At 39.8% G+C, this 18,604-nt stretch overlaps 1 protein-coding gene across 2 annotated transcripts; it reads left to right on the top strand.

The window, feature by feature from the left end:
* Positions 1–16,492: 16,492 nt before the first annotated feature.
* LOC147606816 (uncharacterized) lies at positions 16,493–17,702 on the top strand. 2 transcript variants are annotated; one of them, XM_086791318.1, is made up of 3 exons: positions 16,493–16,723; positions 16,873–17,044; positions 17,307–17,702. In XM_086791318.1, exons 1-3 carry the CDS (start codon positions 16,660–16,662, stop codon positions 17,578–17,580), a joined length of 510 nt encoding a protein of 169 aa, XP_086647444.1. In that variant the 5' UTR covers positions 16,493–16,659; the 3' UTR covers positions 17,581–17,702. The 2 variants fall into 2 exon arrangements, with proteins under 2 accessions (XP_086647444.1, XP_086647443.1); XM_086791317.1 differs by having other exon boundaries at positions 16,867–17,044.
* The last annotated feature ends 902 nt before the right edge of the window (positions 17,703–18,604 follow it).

Genomic DNA, 18,604 nt, shown 5'->3' with positions numbered 1-18,604 from the left:
TTCAGCCCTTCTTTATCCAAGATGTGTAATAAAATAAATAGAGTTAAAGTTTTCGTATTGTTTACTCTTAAAAAAATGAGAATTGATTAGATTAGAGTGCTGAATTCATCTTGGGGGAAATTCTAAGTAGATTTAGAATGTAAAAATTGAGAAATGGTCAACCATACAAAGGAGGTTATGGTAAAGTTTTCTTAAATTTTGTGGAAATAAGTTTTATCTTTATGTTATTCAAAAAGACTAATCCCCTCCGTTTGTGTATTCTAAAAGTGTTATTTTCATTCTATGCATAAAAAGATGCATATTGGAAATTCTTGCATAAAGGAATTTATTTTTATTTCAAAAGAGTTATTCTCATTAATTTTGATTTTATGCATAGAAAGATGCATAAAGGAATTTATTTTTATTTCAAAGAGAGTTATTCTCATTAATTTTGATTTTATGCATAGAAAGATGCATAAAGGAATTTATTTTTATTTCAAAAGAGTTATTCTCATTAATTTTGACTTTATGCATAGAAAGATGCATAAAGGAATTTATTTTTATTTCAAAAGACTTATTCTCATTAAATTTTATTTTATGCATAGAAAGATGCATAAAAGAATTTATTTTTATTTCAAAAAGTGTTATTTTCATTAAAATTGATTTTATGCATAGAAAGATGCATAAAGGATTTATTTTTACTTCAAAAGTGTTATTTTTCTTAAAATTGAATTTATGCATAAATAGATGTATAAAAGGATTTTTATAAAAGTATTATTCCCCTTGAAGTTGATTTTTATAAAAGAATAAATGGATGGATAGATGTGATGTGAATGAGATAAATGTGAATGAATGGATGGATAGATGTGAATGGATGGATAGATGTGAATGAGATAAATGTGAATGAATGGATGGATAGATGTGATGTGAATGAGATAAATGTGAATGAGTGGATGGATAGATGTGATGTGAATTAGATAAATTTGAATGAATGGATGGATAGATGTGATGTGAATCAGATAAATGTGAATGAATGGATGGATAGATGTGATGTGACTCAGATAAATGAGAATGAATGGATGGATGTGATGTGAATCAGATAAATGTGAATGAATGGATGGATGGATGTGATGTGAATAGATGTGATGAGATGTCATGTGAATCAGGATGTAAAAGAATGATATGGGATGGATGTGGATGTATGTGAAAAAATGGATGTGGATGTATGTGAAAGGATGGATGTGGATGTATGTGAAGAATGGATGTGGATGTAAGTGAAGAATGAAAGTGGATGTATGTGAAAGAATGGATGTGGATGTATGTATGTGAAAGGATGGATGTGGATGTATGTGAAAGGATAGATATGGATGTGTATGTTATAAGTATGGATGTGGATGTATGTGGAAGAATATATGTGGATGTGAATGTGATGGATATGAACGAGAATAGAGGCGATGAGATGTGATGTAAATGGATAAGGGATGTGAATGAATGATAAGGGATGTGAATGAATGATATGGGATGTGAATGAATGTGATAGCATGTGAATCAGGATGTGAATAAATGATAAGGGATGTGAATGAATATGATAGCCTATGAATAGGGATGTGAATGAATGTGATAGCCTATGAATAGGGATGTGAATGAATGATAAGGAATGTGAATGAATGTGATGGCATGTGAATCGGGATGAGAATGAATGGTATGGGATGTGAATGGATATGATGTGATGTGAATCGGGATGTGAATGAATGAGATGTGATGTGAAATAATGAGATGTGATGTGAATGGATGTGATGTGATGTGAATCGGGATGTGAATGAATGAGATGTGATGTGAAATGGATGTGATAAGATGCGATGTAAACTGGATAGATGTTAATGAATGTGATGTGATGAGATGTATGGGTAAATGCGAGTGGATGAGATCTGATGAGGTTAATTGAGGAAAGAAGTGTTGAGATGGAAAATGATGTGATTGGATGAGAATGGGAATGCATATGAAATGAATGTAGATTAAGTAATGTAGATTGATGTGGAAAGACGAGAGTTTGTTATAGAAATTGTATTTATGACCTGTTTTTAAATGACTTTTATGTCAAGAATGCTGGGGAAGCATTTTGACCGGCTTGTGAATGAGGTCGTGGAGACCTAGCTGATAAAGTTGCAACAGCAACAACGGAGGATGTCTCGCGTAGCAAGTGTTGGAATTTCGTGGTGCTCATGATAGATTAAATATGTGGAGGAGAGAGACTCACAAAATACAAGAAAAAAATCATATCCAACAATTATTTGCCAAATGCCCAACCTTTTTGCAATGGACCAACCTTTTTGCAATGGACACATCTTACTTTGATCACTTGATCTGACAAAGCTTGTTCGATATTTGATGAAGCTGTTGCATTTGATGATTCGGGTCCTCCCTTTGGCCTCTTTTCTTCATCAAGACAAGATTGAATGACTCCTTCAAGGGTGGGATTAGGTATGTTTTTCAGGGTGGCGACTAAGGTGGGGTACACCTGCAAAACAACCACTGCATCATCTTCATCCATTCTCGCATTCACTGATGCAAGTTGAGCCATAAGGCCCTTCAAGTGAGAGATGAAGGCTCCAATGCCGTCTCCCTCTTTGAGTTCCAAGCTGAAAATTTCAATTTTAAGTGAGATCTTGGAACTTTTACCACCACGAGCTCCATAGAGCTTGTCAAGCTCATCCCATTTCTCCTTTGCAGTCGGAAGCTGGTCCACATGGTGAATGAGAGCCTCATCAAGATAAAGCATGATGATGGCTTGTGCCCTCTCATCATCTTCAATATCTTCAGTCTTAGTTCGATTAATAACCTTTGTGCCGGAGATGAATGGCCAAAAACCTTTGGACATCATCTTGTACTTGACAAGGACTTGCCAAGTGTGGAAGCCCTCTCCTGAGAACTTCTTAATTTGGGTGTTGTCCTTTGACATTGGGTATTGAAGGAGATTACTAGAGAGTAATGGGCTGATTTATGAAGACGAAAAAACCAAAAATTTGTGGTGATGTTTTGGCTTAAGTAGAAAGAGAAAGGCTTATGAGAGTGCAACAACCCTTAATCAAGCCAAGGATGTTGCATAAAAAAGGAGATTAAGATGGTGAAGCTTATGGTTTAGCACTTAGGGTTTGTGCCCAACCACTAATTTTGATGGGGAGAGCTTCATTAGTGTCAAAGAACACTTTGTTTGGTGATTAAGATCACCATTAGTGTTTAGAAACATGATTAGTGCTTAAGAGCACATTTCTAGCATCTAATGACGCTTGCATTGGTGATTAGATTCACCATTAGTGTTTAAGAACACTCTTAGTGTTTAGAAACACTTTGGAATGGCTCCCCTTTGTTGGATTAGTAGTCTCATTAGTGTTAATCAACACTATTAGTGTTTATGAACACTATTAACAAGCTTGAGCAAGCTTTCATGGAGAAGAGAAACAGTAGGCGCCTGGTTTTTTCACTCCCACGGTTGATTCAGCCCGCCATTAGGGCTAAGATTTGAGCTGTAGGATCTTGAGACCATGGGCTTCAAAAGCCCTAAGCTCTCTAGGCCTGCAAACAACAATCGCCTACACACGGCGAATGGTCGTACAGCAATAGCTACGCAGAAAAATGACATCGGCTTGCTCAGAGGTCAATGCCGCAGCATCCTGAGAGTGAACCTCACAATTGATGGTACAAGGCTGAGCACCCAGGAGTCTTCTTCATCTTCCTAGTTGATAGCATGCCGAGATCTTGCCTCCACGAGTTGCTAGAGCTCCTCCACACTGGCAGGAGGTTCAGCTAGCTCCACAAAAGAAAAAGGAATAAAATTGACCTATTCTATACCACAAAAATGACCTAATCTTTCCAAGCTTTAGATACAAGTTAGAATTTCGTGGTGCTCATGCTAGATCAAATATGTGGAGGAGAGAGACTCACAAAATACAAGAAAAAAATCTTGCTTATTAAGTTGCTCAAAATACAACTAAGCTTCTTGCTCCATGCAATGCCTTCTAGCTCCACCTTTAAATAGGTGAGCTAGTGGACCATAAGTCCATTCACACACACACCCTTCTCCTCCCCTTTTACATAACCTTAGTCTCTTAATAGCAAGGTCATCCGAGGTCTTGACCAGCCTCGGTTCGATTTAAATGGTGAGCTTCCGGTACAGTGGATGAGGAACCAAGGAAGCGGCCTATGAGTGAAGCGCTAGGTAACTTGCGAAGGATCCTAGAGGGGTGCTCACCATACGGTGCTCGGGCTCTAGGCCGCCAAAGATACCTACAAGTACATCGGGGAAGATATTGAATAAGGAGTAAGAGTTGTGTTCTGAATTCGCGCATGGGTCTGGTTGATTGACCTTGCTGGTCCTCAACGGATGAGTCCATGGCTCTGTTATATGGATCTGTTGGTTGATCTTGCTGATCTTCAATGGATATTTCATCTAGATATTCTTATGTGATTATATTGCTGGGTACTATGAGCTAGGAACTATTGAAAAGGCCCCTAAATGGATAAGTGGTGAGCGTTTTAGTTGCCAATGATGCCATAGGTACACCGTTGAAGGAATGATTGGAGATTAGGATTCAACTGGATAATTAGAGGATTATGATCAATGATATTATGGGTTCATTAAAAGATTGTTTTAAAGACAGTTAAATCTGTGAAAAAAGGTAATTTCATATTGGATGTATAAGTGGTGTGACTAGTTTTAAGTTTGCATGAATACCCGGCTAGGGGGTCTGGGAACTCTTTTCCCTAGTACCCGGGACAAAACCTAACCAAATTCCTAATTAGATCCCATCACTACAGTGGTTGGGCGGTTGGCTAACCCATGGGTAGTAGCCTGGACTGATGGATCTGTAAAACGAGACTCAATTTCTGTATGGTATGATAGATGAAGTAAATCCTGGATAAAAATTGTTCTGTGGAAAAGAATCAATGGCTATGCCTCTCAATGAGGAAAAAAGCGTTGGTCTCTATGATCCAAGTGCAATCTTTTCCTTGATCTAATAATGGGACTTACGAGTTCAGTCAGATCAGTTCAGTTAGTTAAGGCTTTTGACTACGTTAGAGAAAAGTTACCCTGGAGGAATTGCCCGTGCTTTTCGGGCAAGGGAAGTTTTTTCGGGTTTGGTTTTGGAAGAACCGATGGATTAGTCCCTTGTCCGGATATCCGTGGGTGAGGCCTCGAGTGTGTGGGACCCTGCCCCCCACGCGAGAAGTGCTACTTCCACTGCTAGCACCCCTGAATTCGTTGCGCAGTGGGAACAGGGATCTCACAGCTCAGAGCAATTTGGCTAAAGTGGATCAACCGAGAAGCCAAGAATGTCATAAATTTATGAAGTAGTAATAAAAGGTTAGAATTGTGTGATGAAACTCATACAAATTGATATTCAGAATGAAATTCCTAAATTGATAATTGGGTCTTCAAATGGAAGTACTGCAATTATATGGAATCCCTGACTTGCTTGAGGCCTAGACATGATGGTATTTACCTTATAGCTCCAAGGACCGTGACTACCCGTATATACTAAGGGTATAACTGCAGCTCTTTACTGGCAGTATATACGAGTAAATCTAAGATCTTGAAATTATAAGCTAAAATACTATCCAGATGATGAATTCAAATGTGGTTGATATGACTTTAAAATTCTGATTGAGAACTGATGAGTTGAATTGGATTCTGATTGAAAAATGATGATTCTTGAATTTTTAGTTGAAAAGCGATAAACTAAGCAAAACCACAATGAAGATGAATGGGACGAGTCCTTGTGTTGATGTTCATTAACTGGAATAACGATAATGACTTCAGCAAATCACTATGAGATTATGTGCTGACAGATTGCTACTGTTAACTCGACCTAGTGGATCAAGTTAAGGGATGACAAATTAAAAATCTATAAAATTGAAATCCCCCGTGGAGTACTGTTCAGATGAAAATTTCAGTCTAATAGACCATTATTGTGTTAAAGATATGAATGATATGTTCTGAATGAGTTGTTATTTGATAATGAGATTATCTTTATCCCACGATTCTGTGGGGAGCTGACCTATCTAAAGAACCCCAGAGTTAGATGAATCAAAAATCAGATTTGAATCATAAATAAAGGGACTTAACAATATTTTTCGTATTAATAGGAACATGGATTGAGGTCGTCGTGGTAAAAATGATAACCCCCAACTCGATGAGGAAGAGCTCGACTTGGATGTTCGTAAAGCTCTTCATAGTTCACAGCCTAGGCCTTTCAAGGGTGAAGGGAAAAACTTGGGCGAGGCTGTGGAAAAGTGGATCGAAGCAATGGAAGAGTACTTTGATGTCATCGGGTACAACAAGAAGAGAAAAATGGCTCTTGCAAGGGTGAAGATAGTAGAAACAACCAGAGTGGCATGGAGAAACCACTGCGAGACAAACCGCCTGGATCGGAATACCCAGACATGGAATGATCTCAAAATTTACCTAAGAACGAGGTTCTGTCGTCCCGGCTTTTTGGAAACAAAGATGAACGAATTCTTAGAGCTAACCCATGGGAGCAGAACTATTGAAGTATATCACCAAGCATTCGCTCTCCTTCTCACCACCGCTGAATGAACAATAGCTGATGGCCAAGTTCATTCAAGAACTGAATGAACCTTTGAATATTTTGGTGCAGAACGCCAAGCCAGTTTCCATGGCCGAAGCAGTGCGGATGGCGAAGGATTTCTCCAAGGCCTTTGATGTCAAGGTCCCACCAAAGCCAGCACCATCACCTTTCAAAAGGTTTTTAGTTCCAAAAGGTGATTCCAACCTTCCACCACCTAAGAGATATCAAGGTCAAGCCCAGGATATGGGAAGTTCCAGAATGGAAGAAATGTCCTTTTCCTGAAATTGAATCCCCTGGAATTCAACTTCAGAAGTTCCAACCTTGAACCAGGGAGTGAAATGCTATAACTATCAAGGATTTCGACATCGCAGTATGGATTGTCTAACTCCTTTTGGATCAAGGTTTTCAGGGCAGGGAAATCAGGGATCAAGATTCCAGACTCCAGCTCCTTCCTTCCAAAGTAATCAGGTTTCTATCCGCCACAAAATCAGGTAAATCCCAGAGAGGTAGACCCTCTAACCAACTCGCAATTTCAAACCAAAGTAATGCAAGACCTCTACCTCAAAATAGGGGAAGTCAAAGAGAGTTGTTTCCAAATCGGCCATCCACTTCCAAAGTAGTAACGCTGGAAGTGATTGAAGAAGAAGAAGAAGATGAAAGAGATCATACTCCACCTGCGAGATGAGGACATCTCATGTTTTTTAAGTGGGGTAGGATGTAAGATTCCTCCCCCAACCCCTCAAGATGTCCAGTTTCTCTCCCTGTAGTCAATCCCCTTTTCAGAATAATAACAGATCTTGTTTCTATCTGTTTTGGCCTAGAGAGAGAAAATATTCTAGAGAGAGATAATTCAGTTTCTATATATCTTTGGATGGAAAAATATCCTTTCTTTTTAAAATGATTTTCCCTGAAACAGAAATTCAAAAAGAACTTTCCAGTGTGCAATTGGAATAAATTGAAAAATAGGTAAAAAGGACCTTAGCCTGAGGGTCCAGATTTTTTGAAAATTTTAGATTAAGGTTCCTATGGACCAATCAGATTAATCCAAATGTCGGGAGGAGATAAATTGAAGAATAAAAAAAATCTCTTGAAAATGAGTAGATACTCACATAAGATGAAGAGTTGACTAAGGACAAGGTTATTAGTTAAAAAAGAAGAGATATTTAGAGGAAATGATGCATTTTTGACACCTCAGTGTGGGGAATTTCCCTCATGAAGGAGGCGCCTATTTCACATGTATGGATTAGTTTTAAACTCACAAATAATGAGATATTTTCATCTCTCCTCTCTCCTATTTCAACTAGAACCAAAAAGTAAGCTAAACTGACTAAAAATGGTCAAAAAGTGACCAAACTGATCTGGAAAATTCTAGAATCAGTTTGCTTGGTTAGAGGCTCACTTTTTCCTATAAATAAAAGCCTTCCCCTTTGTAAAAGGTTAATAGTGTTTATGCACTGTTACTCTACTCCTCCCCAAAGCCAAAAACATTGAATTCATTGATAATTCACTTGTTTTTTACTAATTCCTCTACAAAGAATTGGTGGCCACTCTTCATCCAAGCAAGAGTAGAACCCTCAATTCCTCAAGCCAAAGGAAAGCTCACAAAAATTCCATGTAAGTTAGAAATTATACTTTTTTTTAATTCTATTCCATGGTTTTTTGAATTCTTGCTTTTTTTAATGTGAAATTGGATGTTATGCCTTGATGGAAAGGCTTCCCCCTTCTCTTCATTGTGAATTCAGCCCTTCTTTATCCAAGATGTGTAATCAAATAAATAGAGTTAAAGTTTTCGTATTGTTTACTCTTAAAAAAATGAGAATTGAATAGATTAGAGTGCTAAATTCATCTTGGGGTAAATCCTAAGTTTTCGTATTGTTTACTCTTAAAAGTTTTCGTATTGTTTACTCTTAAAAAAATGAGAATTGAATAGATTAGAGTGCTAAATTCATCTTGGGGTAAATTCTAAGTAGATTTAGAATGAAAAAATTGAGAAATGGTCAGCCATACAAAGTTTGTAAATAGCCTCTCTCAACTTCTTGTCTCCACAACCAACTATAGCAATTGGAAGAATAAACTATGCATAGAAAAAAATAGAAGTTAGTATATGAGCTTACAAATTATGTACCACAAAGAGAAAATGAATAAGCGAATATTTATATACCTATAATATCTTGTGCCAATCATGTGTCTTGAGGCCATATAATTGTTCCTCCCCTTTCTTTTTGGTCTTTGTGAGGCACCCTTCAATGGATGCATTACTTTCGTTGGTGTATGAAAAGAGGCAATCACACATTTCACCATATTGTGCTCCCTCTTGGTTACCCATGGTGCCTTTGGTAGGACTATTTTGCCACTCTCACTTTCAATTGGCCATGCACTTTGAAGGACTCCAATTTTTTGTAAGTCATCCCTTGTACCCTTTGTATCTCTTTTACCAATTAAATAGTCCCAAATATTTGTTGCCACATTCTTGAAGATTTGCTTGGGATCTAAGAGATGATTGATCTTCATGTCACACCAATATGGAAGTCGAAAGAAGATTTAGTATCTAGATTAGGAGTGCTTCTCCATGCCTCAAACCAATCTCTACCTCTTATCACAAGTGGTGAGACATCATGTGGCACATACTTGGAATGTGACGGAGGGAGAAATCAATGATGTTCATCATACACCATCTTCTTAAGTGTAGAGGGTCTTTCTGAAACAAGTGATGGTCCGCAAATCGGACATGCATGATGTCTGGAGGTTGCCAAACCTATTTTAAAATTGATTGAGATAGAGATATAAACTTGAACTTTAAAGGCTAAAGCATTATGCATATAAGATTCAAGTAGCACTCCGAGAACCCGAGTTAGTCATGCATCGTCCAAAGAAAAACTCCTTTCACCTCCGCCTCATGTCTATTTATTGGCCTTGAAATGTCATATACTTTGATACCTCGACCATAGTGTCTCAAGCTCCTCAATCTCAAAGGCTCGAGGTACACATCCATGTTTGCCACCTTATAATTGCTTGGTACAAGGAGAGCAAGCATGATATGACCTTTCGTGATTGCCACCCATGGAGGGAGGTTTTAATTCACCAATACAATAGGCCAAGTAGACTATGATGTTGACTTGAAGCTAAATGGGTTAACACCATCCATGCCCAATCCAAGACGTAAGTGATGAGGCTCATCTTTAAGCTCTAGCCATTGATGCTCCACATGTTGCCATGCCAGTGAATCAGCTACGATCCTCATGATGCCATCAGTCGAGCGATGAGTAGCATGCCATGTCATGAATTCTGCAATCCCCTTACATTTAAACATGTGTTGAATGCGAGGAATGATAGGGAAGTGTCTCAAAACCTTTCGGGGAACTTTATCTCCTTGCAAATCATCCCTATAGCGGATCTCCCCACATTGTAGACATTGTGTTGCATCTTTATTAACCCCTCTAAATAACATGCAATCATTGAGACATGCATGTATTTTTGTGTAATCCATACCTAGCATAGAGAGCATGTTACGACACCCATCTCGTGAGTTCGGTAATAGATTTTGAGGAGGAAGAATCTTCTTGAGAAGCCTACAACATAGGGTAAGAAATCATATGTTAAAATATTAGCAAGGAGAGTAAATAGAACATGAAAGATTTTCTATTTGAGAGAATAGAATGAGGCGGTCTTACCGAAGAAGACTTGTGACACTTGCATCACTCCATCCATAAGTTGTTTGCAAGCTCAATAGCTCCAAGTTTGCTCGCAGTGTGGAGTACAAATATCCCTTATACAAAGGGGTGCTTTCCTCTCTATGCAAGGTTTCCTCCTCTTGTAACATTGGAGCTTGCTCACTATCATCTATGACCTCCCGTCCAAAGAATTCATTCACCATGTTGTCCTTGATGAGATTCTCTTCCTCCTCATGTGGCAATGGTGGAGGCACCTCATTCATTGGTTAGGGAAGATGAGTCTTAGCCATGCTTTCCATATGAAGTCTTATGAGGCTCAGCCATGCTTTCCATATGAAGTCTTATGAGGCTCAGCCATGCTTTCCATATGAAGCCCTGCCACCTTTCGCACTCTACTCGATGTCACCAAATAGTGTGGCATGGTACCTTAGAAATCTCCTATGGTTCTCCTCCATGTCATCATCCACACTTGGTTTTGCCACTGCCTCATGAAGACCATATGACTGCACATGCTCAATTGTTATACAACCTTGTCGTATATAGTGGCCCTTGCATCGATCACACACACATCAAATTATTTGTCTTAACCATGCCTCGGATCCAACTTCCAGTCCTTGATAATAACTTTCAGACATCTTTAACCTGACCAAAACTGATTTAGGGTTCATACAAAACACACAACAACATCTAGCACTGCAAATAGAAAATTACCCAAGGTTTTGCTGCTAAATAATGACCACAATAGCGTTTTTTTGCTACATAGTAATGAAAATCCACTGCCAGCGAAAACATGCTGCTCAGCAGAGCGAAGCTCGCAGTGAAATTTTGCTACTCAGTAGAAACCTGTGAACTGTGACTCTCGCCTAAATCACCGTCGACGATAGGTGTCAATACCTACCTACTTTCCCTATCTTACACATGCACAGTTTGCAGAAACCTGCGAACTGTGACTCTCACCTAAATCGCCCCGCCGACAAGTGTCAATACCTACCTACTTCCCCTATCTTACACATGCATAGTCTACGCCAGCAACCCGAGTATTCCTCCCACCACAACTCATCTCTTAAGGGTTTTGCATCAATCAAGTCTCCCTCTTCAAGGTAAGCCCTTTCTTGCTTTCTTCATGGTTTCATGGTTTTGTTCAATCTTATCTTATTTCAAGCTTTCATGGAAATCTTGGACATAGCTTTATGTGAGCTTTTCTCCCTTCCCCTCTCTTTGTGCATATGGCTTATGCATACCCTTATGCATAGGGTATGCATAGGCCCTATGCATATCCCTCTTATGCAATAGGCCATATGCATAGGCCTTATGCATAGGCCATATGCATAGCCTTATGCATAGGATTATGCATAGGTCATATGTATAGGCTATGTATAGCCCTATGCCTAGGATATGCATAGGCCTATGCATAGGGTATGCATAAGCCCTATGCATAGGGTATACATAGGCTATAGATATGCATAGGCTATGCATGACGTATGGTTTAGACAATGCATACGCTATGGTTTAGGTCAAGAGATATTTGGGGCATTGTTATATGCCTTCTAGAATGCTGCTTATGTCAGGTTAGGAGTGGTTATAGTGGAGGGGGAGCCCTCGATCTTGTTATATTTGGGACATTTCTATATGCCTTCTAGAATGCTGCTTATGTCAGGTTAGGAGTGGTTATAGTGGTTAGGAGTGGTTATCTGTAAGTAAGTGGTTATAGTGGTTAGGAGTGGTTATCTGCTGCTGCTGCTGCTGCAAGTAAGTGGTTATAGTGGTTAGGAGTGGTTATCTACAAGTAAGTGGTTATAGTGGTTAGGAGTGGTTATCTGCAAGTAAGTGGTTATAGTGGAGGGGGAGCCCTCGATCTTCTCACTATACTTCTCTTGTAAAAGAGGAGGTGCCTTTGGCTTTAATAGTGGGGAGCCCTTGATCTTCTCACTATACTTCTCTTGTAAAAGAGGAGGTGCCTTTGGCTTTAATAGTGGGGAGCATGTGGAAAGTCCTCAAAAGCTATTATCCAAGGGGCACTGTCCACCCTGCTTGTCTAAGAAATATTGTAGGAGGTCGTAAACAATGTCTAAGAAGTATTGTAGGAGGTCGTAAACAATGTCCTAATATCACAGGGTTGTATTTTTTGTCTAAGTTTGTGTTGTTGTTTTCTCTTGGTTGGCTTGACATTGTCAAGGTAACTGGCCTTATTCATTTAATCTCATGTTTATTGCATCCTTGGGTGTCAGGTTTAGAAAATGGACTTATGCATAGAGATATGGGGCATTGTTATATGCCATCTAGAACGTTGTTTATGTCAAGTTAGGAGTGGTTATCCGCAAGTAGGTGGTTATAGTGGAGAGGGAGCCCTCGATCTTCTCACTATTCTTCTCTTGTAAAAGAGGAGTTGCCTTTGGCTTTAATAGTGGGGAGCATGTGGAAAGTCCTCATCAGAAGCTATCATCCGCCGAAAGAGGTACTATACACCTTGCTTGTCTAAGTAGTATTGTAGGAGGTCTTAACAATGTTCTAATATCACATGTTATATTCTTTGTCTATATCTTTAAGTATGGCTTGGGTTAGAGCAATCGTGTTTTGTTGCCTATGCATGTATGTAGCAGCAATGTCAATCAACCTGTCATAAGACCCTGATGTGGCCAATCTGCTATCCATTATAAATGAACAATATGGGCAGCAAGCTTGGTCTTAGTTTACACAGACACAGGTATGGTTCCATCAAACCTTTTCACATACACAAAGTTAATATTTTATGCATTCTATAAGTCTTATATTTTAATCTTATATGCAGGCCGGCTTATAGTAGTTAGGCCACGATCCACGCCTCCTACCATACAATGTGGATGGAGATGGTGCCCTCATGATGGATACAGGAGGAAAGAAAGTCATGAACCGTATGCATGTACTTGCAAACTTGGGCTTCATGAACTCCTTCAAAAAGTGGAAAGCACAAGATTAACTTTCTAAGTAATATGTTATCGATGTGCTTAAGTCGTCGGAGTTCCCCATGCCACATGCAAGTCTTTGCTTCTCCGAGGAGTGGATGAAGAGGCAGATCAAGCTTTTGCTCTCTAATAGGAGAGTAAATATCAAGAGAGCAGTAAAGAATAATTTGGAGAAGCCTAGCATGTGTACGGACGAGGAGTGGAGGCACGCATGCAACTTGTGAGGAATCACCCAGGTGCTTTTCAACAACAAGCGGTGGCGAATGCTTCTGAACTATGGAAGCGAGGGGCTTCACACTTCGGCTTCGGCGGGGGAAATCCTCCTTTCTTGCTTGTTTTGTAAGTAATCATTTCTTCTCTTCTTTCATTTTGTTTTGTACTATATTATTTTTTTGAAATAATTATAGATTTTCTTAATTGTTTTTTGTAGAGGGAGATTATTGGGCGTGACCCAAAAAAGGAGGAGTATGACTATGGGTATCTATAAGCATGTGCTACACTTTGTTTCCGTTCCAAAATTAGCTCGAAGAAAGAAATAACATGGTGCGAGGTAGGAGTAGGAGGGGCTCGATGGAATACCCGATAGAGTGTCCAAAAAGTGGTTTCCAAGCTATTCTTTATGGCATTTTATCAAGAGAAACCTCGCTCACATGATAATGTATGTAGGACTATGCTTGCTTGCCATGAATGCATCACCCCTGGAAATGTGTCCCACCAAGTCTTTGTGTTGCTGTAGATTGCCCAAGAATAATGTATACCTCTACTCTTCGCAACCCTATACAGTATGCCAACAAAATCCTCCCATTCACCCAAACATTTCCTTATGTCAATGTCAACATTAAGCTTGCCAATAAGCCTCTCCAACCATTCTTCAGTCCTTTTCTCCATTTGAGTTACATCTGAAGGATAATCAGATGGATTAAACATCTTGACTGAATTCAAAATCCCAAGATCAAGAAACCTATTATTTAAAGCATTCAAAACATCTTGTACAAATGTCATTCCAATGCAAATACATTCAACAAGGGAACCACTTGCACTTCCGACATCATGAGGCAGTACATTGAGATCAAGAGTTGCATCCTCCTCTTCTAAATCACTTGATGCTCTACCTAAGTAGCTTGTGTCTAGAGACGCCTGATGCATTGATGTTGTTATCACTTAATGCAATTGATGCATCACAAGTTTGTTGGAAATATATTTTTGATATTTGGTTACAAGGAAAAGATTACAACATGAAGTCCAACACAACTAAATAGTAGTAGTCAAGGTGTTTGGGCCCAATTTTGGCAAGTTGGACATGCAAGGCATCTTGACTGGACATCGTGTTGGGTAGCATATGGGTACATAAGATGGTTGGCAACATCACTCTAGGTATTTTGCCTTGAACACAACTCGTGAGTAGGGTTGTACTAGGGTGTCTAAGCCCATTTGGCAAGGTGGGCACACATTTCAGATGGCTAGGCAGCTAGACACTTAGTTAAGATGGCTTGACAAGCCATAATGCATATCCAAGATAGTGTTTAAGTCCATTTTGGCCAGCTAGACACTTAGTTAAGATTGCTGGATAGCCACTGAATACTAGATAGGAGAAACCAAGCTATTTTGGCTTTGAACACAATTAGCAAGAGGGTCCTACTAGGGTGTTTGAGCCCATTTTGGCAAGTTAGACACAAGGATAAAAGATGGATGGGCGCAACCAGTTGGGCAGTTAATGGGTAAACAAGATGGTTGAACAACAGCTCTGAAGCTACATGGGCTTGAACGCAACAAGCGAGTTGGTCCTAGTAGTGTTTTTGGGTCCCAATTTGACAAGATGGACATGTGGGACAGGTGGCTGGTAGAAGAACTAGTCATAGATATGTCTATACGTAATACAAGGATAAGCTATCGCGCATCTCTCACATTAATACTTTTACAACATTAGTATTACATTGAAGCCTTTTGTTTGTAGATTGGATGCTTTATGTATATACAAGTTTCATCAAAGATCGTACATAAAATTTCACTTAAAAAAGAAGCTTGTTTGTAGATTGATTGTTTTATTACATATAACTTTTTAGTTTAAAAAAAAACTTTTCATTTCGGACCACACAAGGAAGGTTCGATAGGTATTCTTTCATGAGCCATCCCATGAAACTCAATATGCACCCAAAATCTTTTTCTTGTTTTCAATAATTAATTAAGTCGTGAATCGAGTTGGTCATTGCATTTGCTAAGGTCTTATGAGCTTTTCTTTTAAGACATAATTAGAAGGAGTCAATTTTGGTTGTTTCTTTTTTAGTGTACTTATACGTGGCAAGCTGCTAGCGCTGCATGGAGGCAAATGATTTTACTTGCTGAAGGCGACCTCAGTGCAAAACAACAGAGGGCTCCTCACCCTTCTCCTTCGCCTCCAGCTTGTGGGCGAGCTCGCCCTTCTCCTTTACCTCCAGCCCGGATTTTGGTTCTGGTGGAGAAGGCGATGTTGGTGCAAAATATCAGACACCTTTTCCATTACCTCCAGCCCGTGGGCGAGCTCGCCTTCACCATCGCCTCCAGCTCGTGGGCAAGCTCGCCTTCAACACTTCTCAAGATCATTGCATAACTGATTGTTGAAATTGATGCGTTGGCAGAAACGCTTGCTCTTTGGGCTCTTCTGCCTCTTCACGCTGATCCAACTGAGGGGAGGCATGCAGGCGATGGGAGGTGAGGGCAGCAAGTAATTTCGAGCGAGAGGTGTGAGCAGTCGAGCGTGAGGGAAGCGATAGGAGGTAGTTGGGATGGGATTGACGCCTTAGATGAAACCTAAGGTGTGGGCATTAATTAATTAATGGCACCACTAAAAAAAGTGAATATGCACCACTAAAAGGAAGGTTCGATAGGTATTCTTTCATGAGCCATCCCATGAAACTCAATTGCAGATTTCAACCAACTTAAAGAAATTGGAATGTTGATTTGTAGGTACTGACTATGATATGGATGAAGTACCTAGGTGTTATTATTAATTAATGGTGCATATGAAAGAAACAACCAAAATTGACTCCTCCTAATTATGTTTTAAAAGAAAAGCTCATAAGACCTTAATAAATGCACCTTAGGCAATGACCAACTCGATTAGCGACTTAATTAATTATTGAAAACAAGAAAAAGATTTTGGGTGCATATTGGATGAAGTACCTAGGTGTTATTATTACTTTTTTTTGGGTTAAAGTGTCGGAGGCAAACACACGCGGACTGTGCCGACAGCGGGCGTAGTGGACATGTGGCATTGGAACGCGGGAAAAGGTTTTTCCACCTGTTTCTCAATATTTGTCTCTCTGCATCTCTGCTCTTCTCTCGGCTTCCTTTCCTTTTGTGTCGCTCTTTTTGGCCAATTTGGTCTTGATTTTTCCCTGAAGGCTGTTCTAGCGAGGTTGCTGTAGTTCGTTTATGAGCTGATATGTTTATGCTCCTCTTCCTACAGAGATCAGCCCATCAATTCTACTTTACCAGATAGAGATGGCATCGGACACCCCTTTGGATTTTGCCGATACGGGGAATTATAACCGCACTCACTCTTCAGGTATAACTGATGATTTCAATCTACCGCAATCTTTAGGTAGGCACAATATATCTACCCACCCACTATTCTCCAAATCCGAATTCTATTTCGGAGAATTTAAGCCCCAAATTTTATCACAACCTAGCTTAATGATTATGGGTCAGTGCCAGTTATTCAGACATCGGGTGGCCAGGCGCTTCATGTCGAGAGCGCAAGAGAAGAAGGAGGCCCTGATAAACCCATGAATAAGGTGAGTGTGGTCGAATGCAGCATGTGTGGAGACATCGGTTTGAGAAAGAAGCTGTTCCGCTGCAAGAAATGCTGCCACCGATACCAGCACACGTGCGTCCTCTCTCTCTCTCTCTCTCTCTCTCTCTCTCTCTCCCGTGCCGGCGCACGCACAAAATCGAATGATTATTTTCTTTATGCAGCATCTCACTATCCTCGCCTCTTAATTTACTTATTTCTTTCTTTTCAAGAGATTTTTTTTCCTCCACCTGCCAATGCATGAGCTTTCGATATGAACTGTGTCGCAGCACAACAAGCTCGAGGACAATTTGGAATTATGTAGCTAATGGTTGAATATGTGGGCGCGTGTGGCCAGGTATTGTAGCAATTGGTATCCACAGGAGACATCAGCCTATGCAGGGATGTGCAATTGGTGTGCTGATATAATGAACAAAGAGAACAAGGAAGAAATAATTGCAGGTCGGAAGCAAGCAAAGGCCAATGCAAATGTTGATGTTCATTATGATCAGCGGATAAACATAACTAGCAAGGCTTGCAAGCCGAAAGCCTCAAGCGCCGAGCATCAGCTAAAGAAGCCCAAGACGAGTCGAATAGCTGGTCGTCGGTACAAGCTTGTATCGGAAGTATGAGTAATCAGCTACCTCAGTAAAATACATGCACACATGCACCAAAATGGCACTGTAATTTTATGTCCTTGACTTAATGCTACACGGGGCAAGCTTTTCAATGCAATACATGCTTTTTAGTATTATACGACAGGGTACGGCAAATCTTTAGCGTAGTACGATGATTTTTTTCTGGTACATGGTATTGACTTCAAAGGAAGAGAGACCCAACAGTCGAGAATCAAAAGAGAGAGGCACGATTATAACAGTAGCGTACATTTACATGCTACGTATGGCACAAGCAAGCTCTACCTGGCTGCCGTATATACATGCATGGATATCGATAATAGTATGTAAATATATATATATATATATATATATATTTATGACCTCGTCTTTAGTGAGCAAGTGATAGTAATGTTGTACGTTTAAATTCATATGGTTGGAAGGTGACTTGGAGCAGACGCTAACTATACGTGATTCTTTTACGACGAAATCCAAGTCAAGGAAACGGATACGGGTGCTGCGGGTCATGGTGCATCGACCAGGCCGTCATCGCCTGTTTTTAAATGGAGCAAGCAGCTCCCCTACCGTCTGCGCAGCGCAACGCATGCCCAGTGTCCACTATTACCGAACACACATGCTCAATTTTGTGTGTCTGTGCCGATGGCCATATGTGTATTACAGAACATACAAAGCTTCCAGCATTCATTAGTCCTAAGAGTACCTGGGCAGCATAAAAGGGTTGTTAAGAATGCTACCTGCATGATATTAGCCACGTGCTGCAATCGCGTTCAACCGTGTGGCATTTTGGTTTTTTTTTAGCATTACTCATTTTTTTAAGAGTAGAAAAATGAAATGCAACCATAAATGTCACTAAGAAATACTCCTGCAAATTTAGTTACGTTCTTAGGATTAAGATCACCGAGCCTAATATACTGCAAAGAATGTCTTCCCCCTTTCCATTCTTGCCTTATTGCGCTCTCTTGGATACAAATATCGAGGGCAATAGAGACCTCATGATTAGCTTGTTGCCACTCGAGTTTGA

Source organism: Cibotium barometz, chromosome 56, assembly GCF_041138505.1.
Source record: "Cibotium barometz isolate CiBa-2024 chromosome 56, ASM4113850v1, whole genome shotgun sequence".
NCBI lineage: Eukaryota > Viridiplantae > Streptophyta > Polypodiopsida > Cyatheales > Cibotiaceae > Cibotium > Cibotium barometz.
This window is presented reverse-complemented; position numbering and strand designations above follow the sequence as displayed.

Excerpts from the sequence above, each read along its gene's own strand:
- LOC147606816 (XM_086791317.1), top strand. The coding sequence starts at position 16,660 with ATGGCATCGGACACCCCTTTGGATTTTGCCGATACGGGGAATTATAAC. Across the intron at positions 16,724-16,866 it reads TAACCGCACTCACTCTTCAG|TGCCAGTTATTCAGACATCG; the intron begins GTATAACTGATG and ends ATTATGGGTCAG. Across the intron at positions 17,045-17,306 it reads TGCCACCGATACCAGCACAC|GTATTGTAGCAATTGGTATC; the intron begins GTGCGTCCTCTC and ends GCGTGTGGCCAG.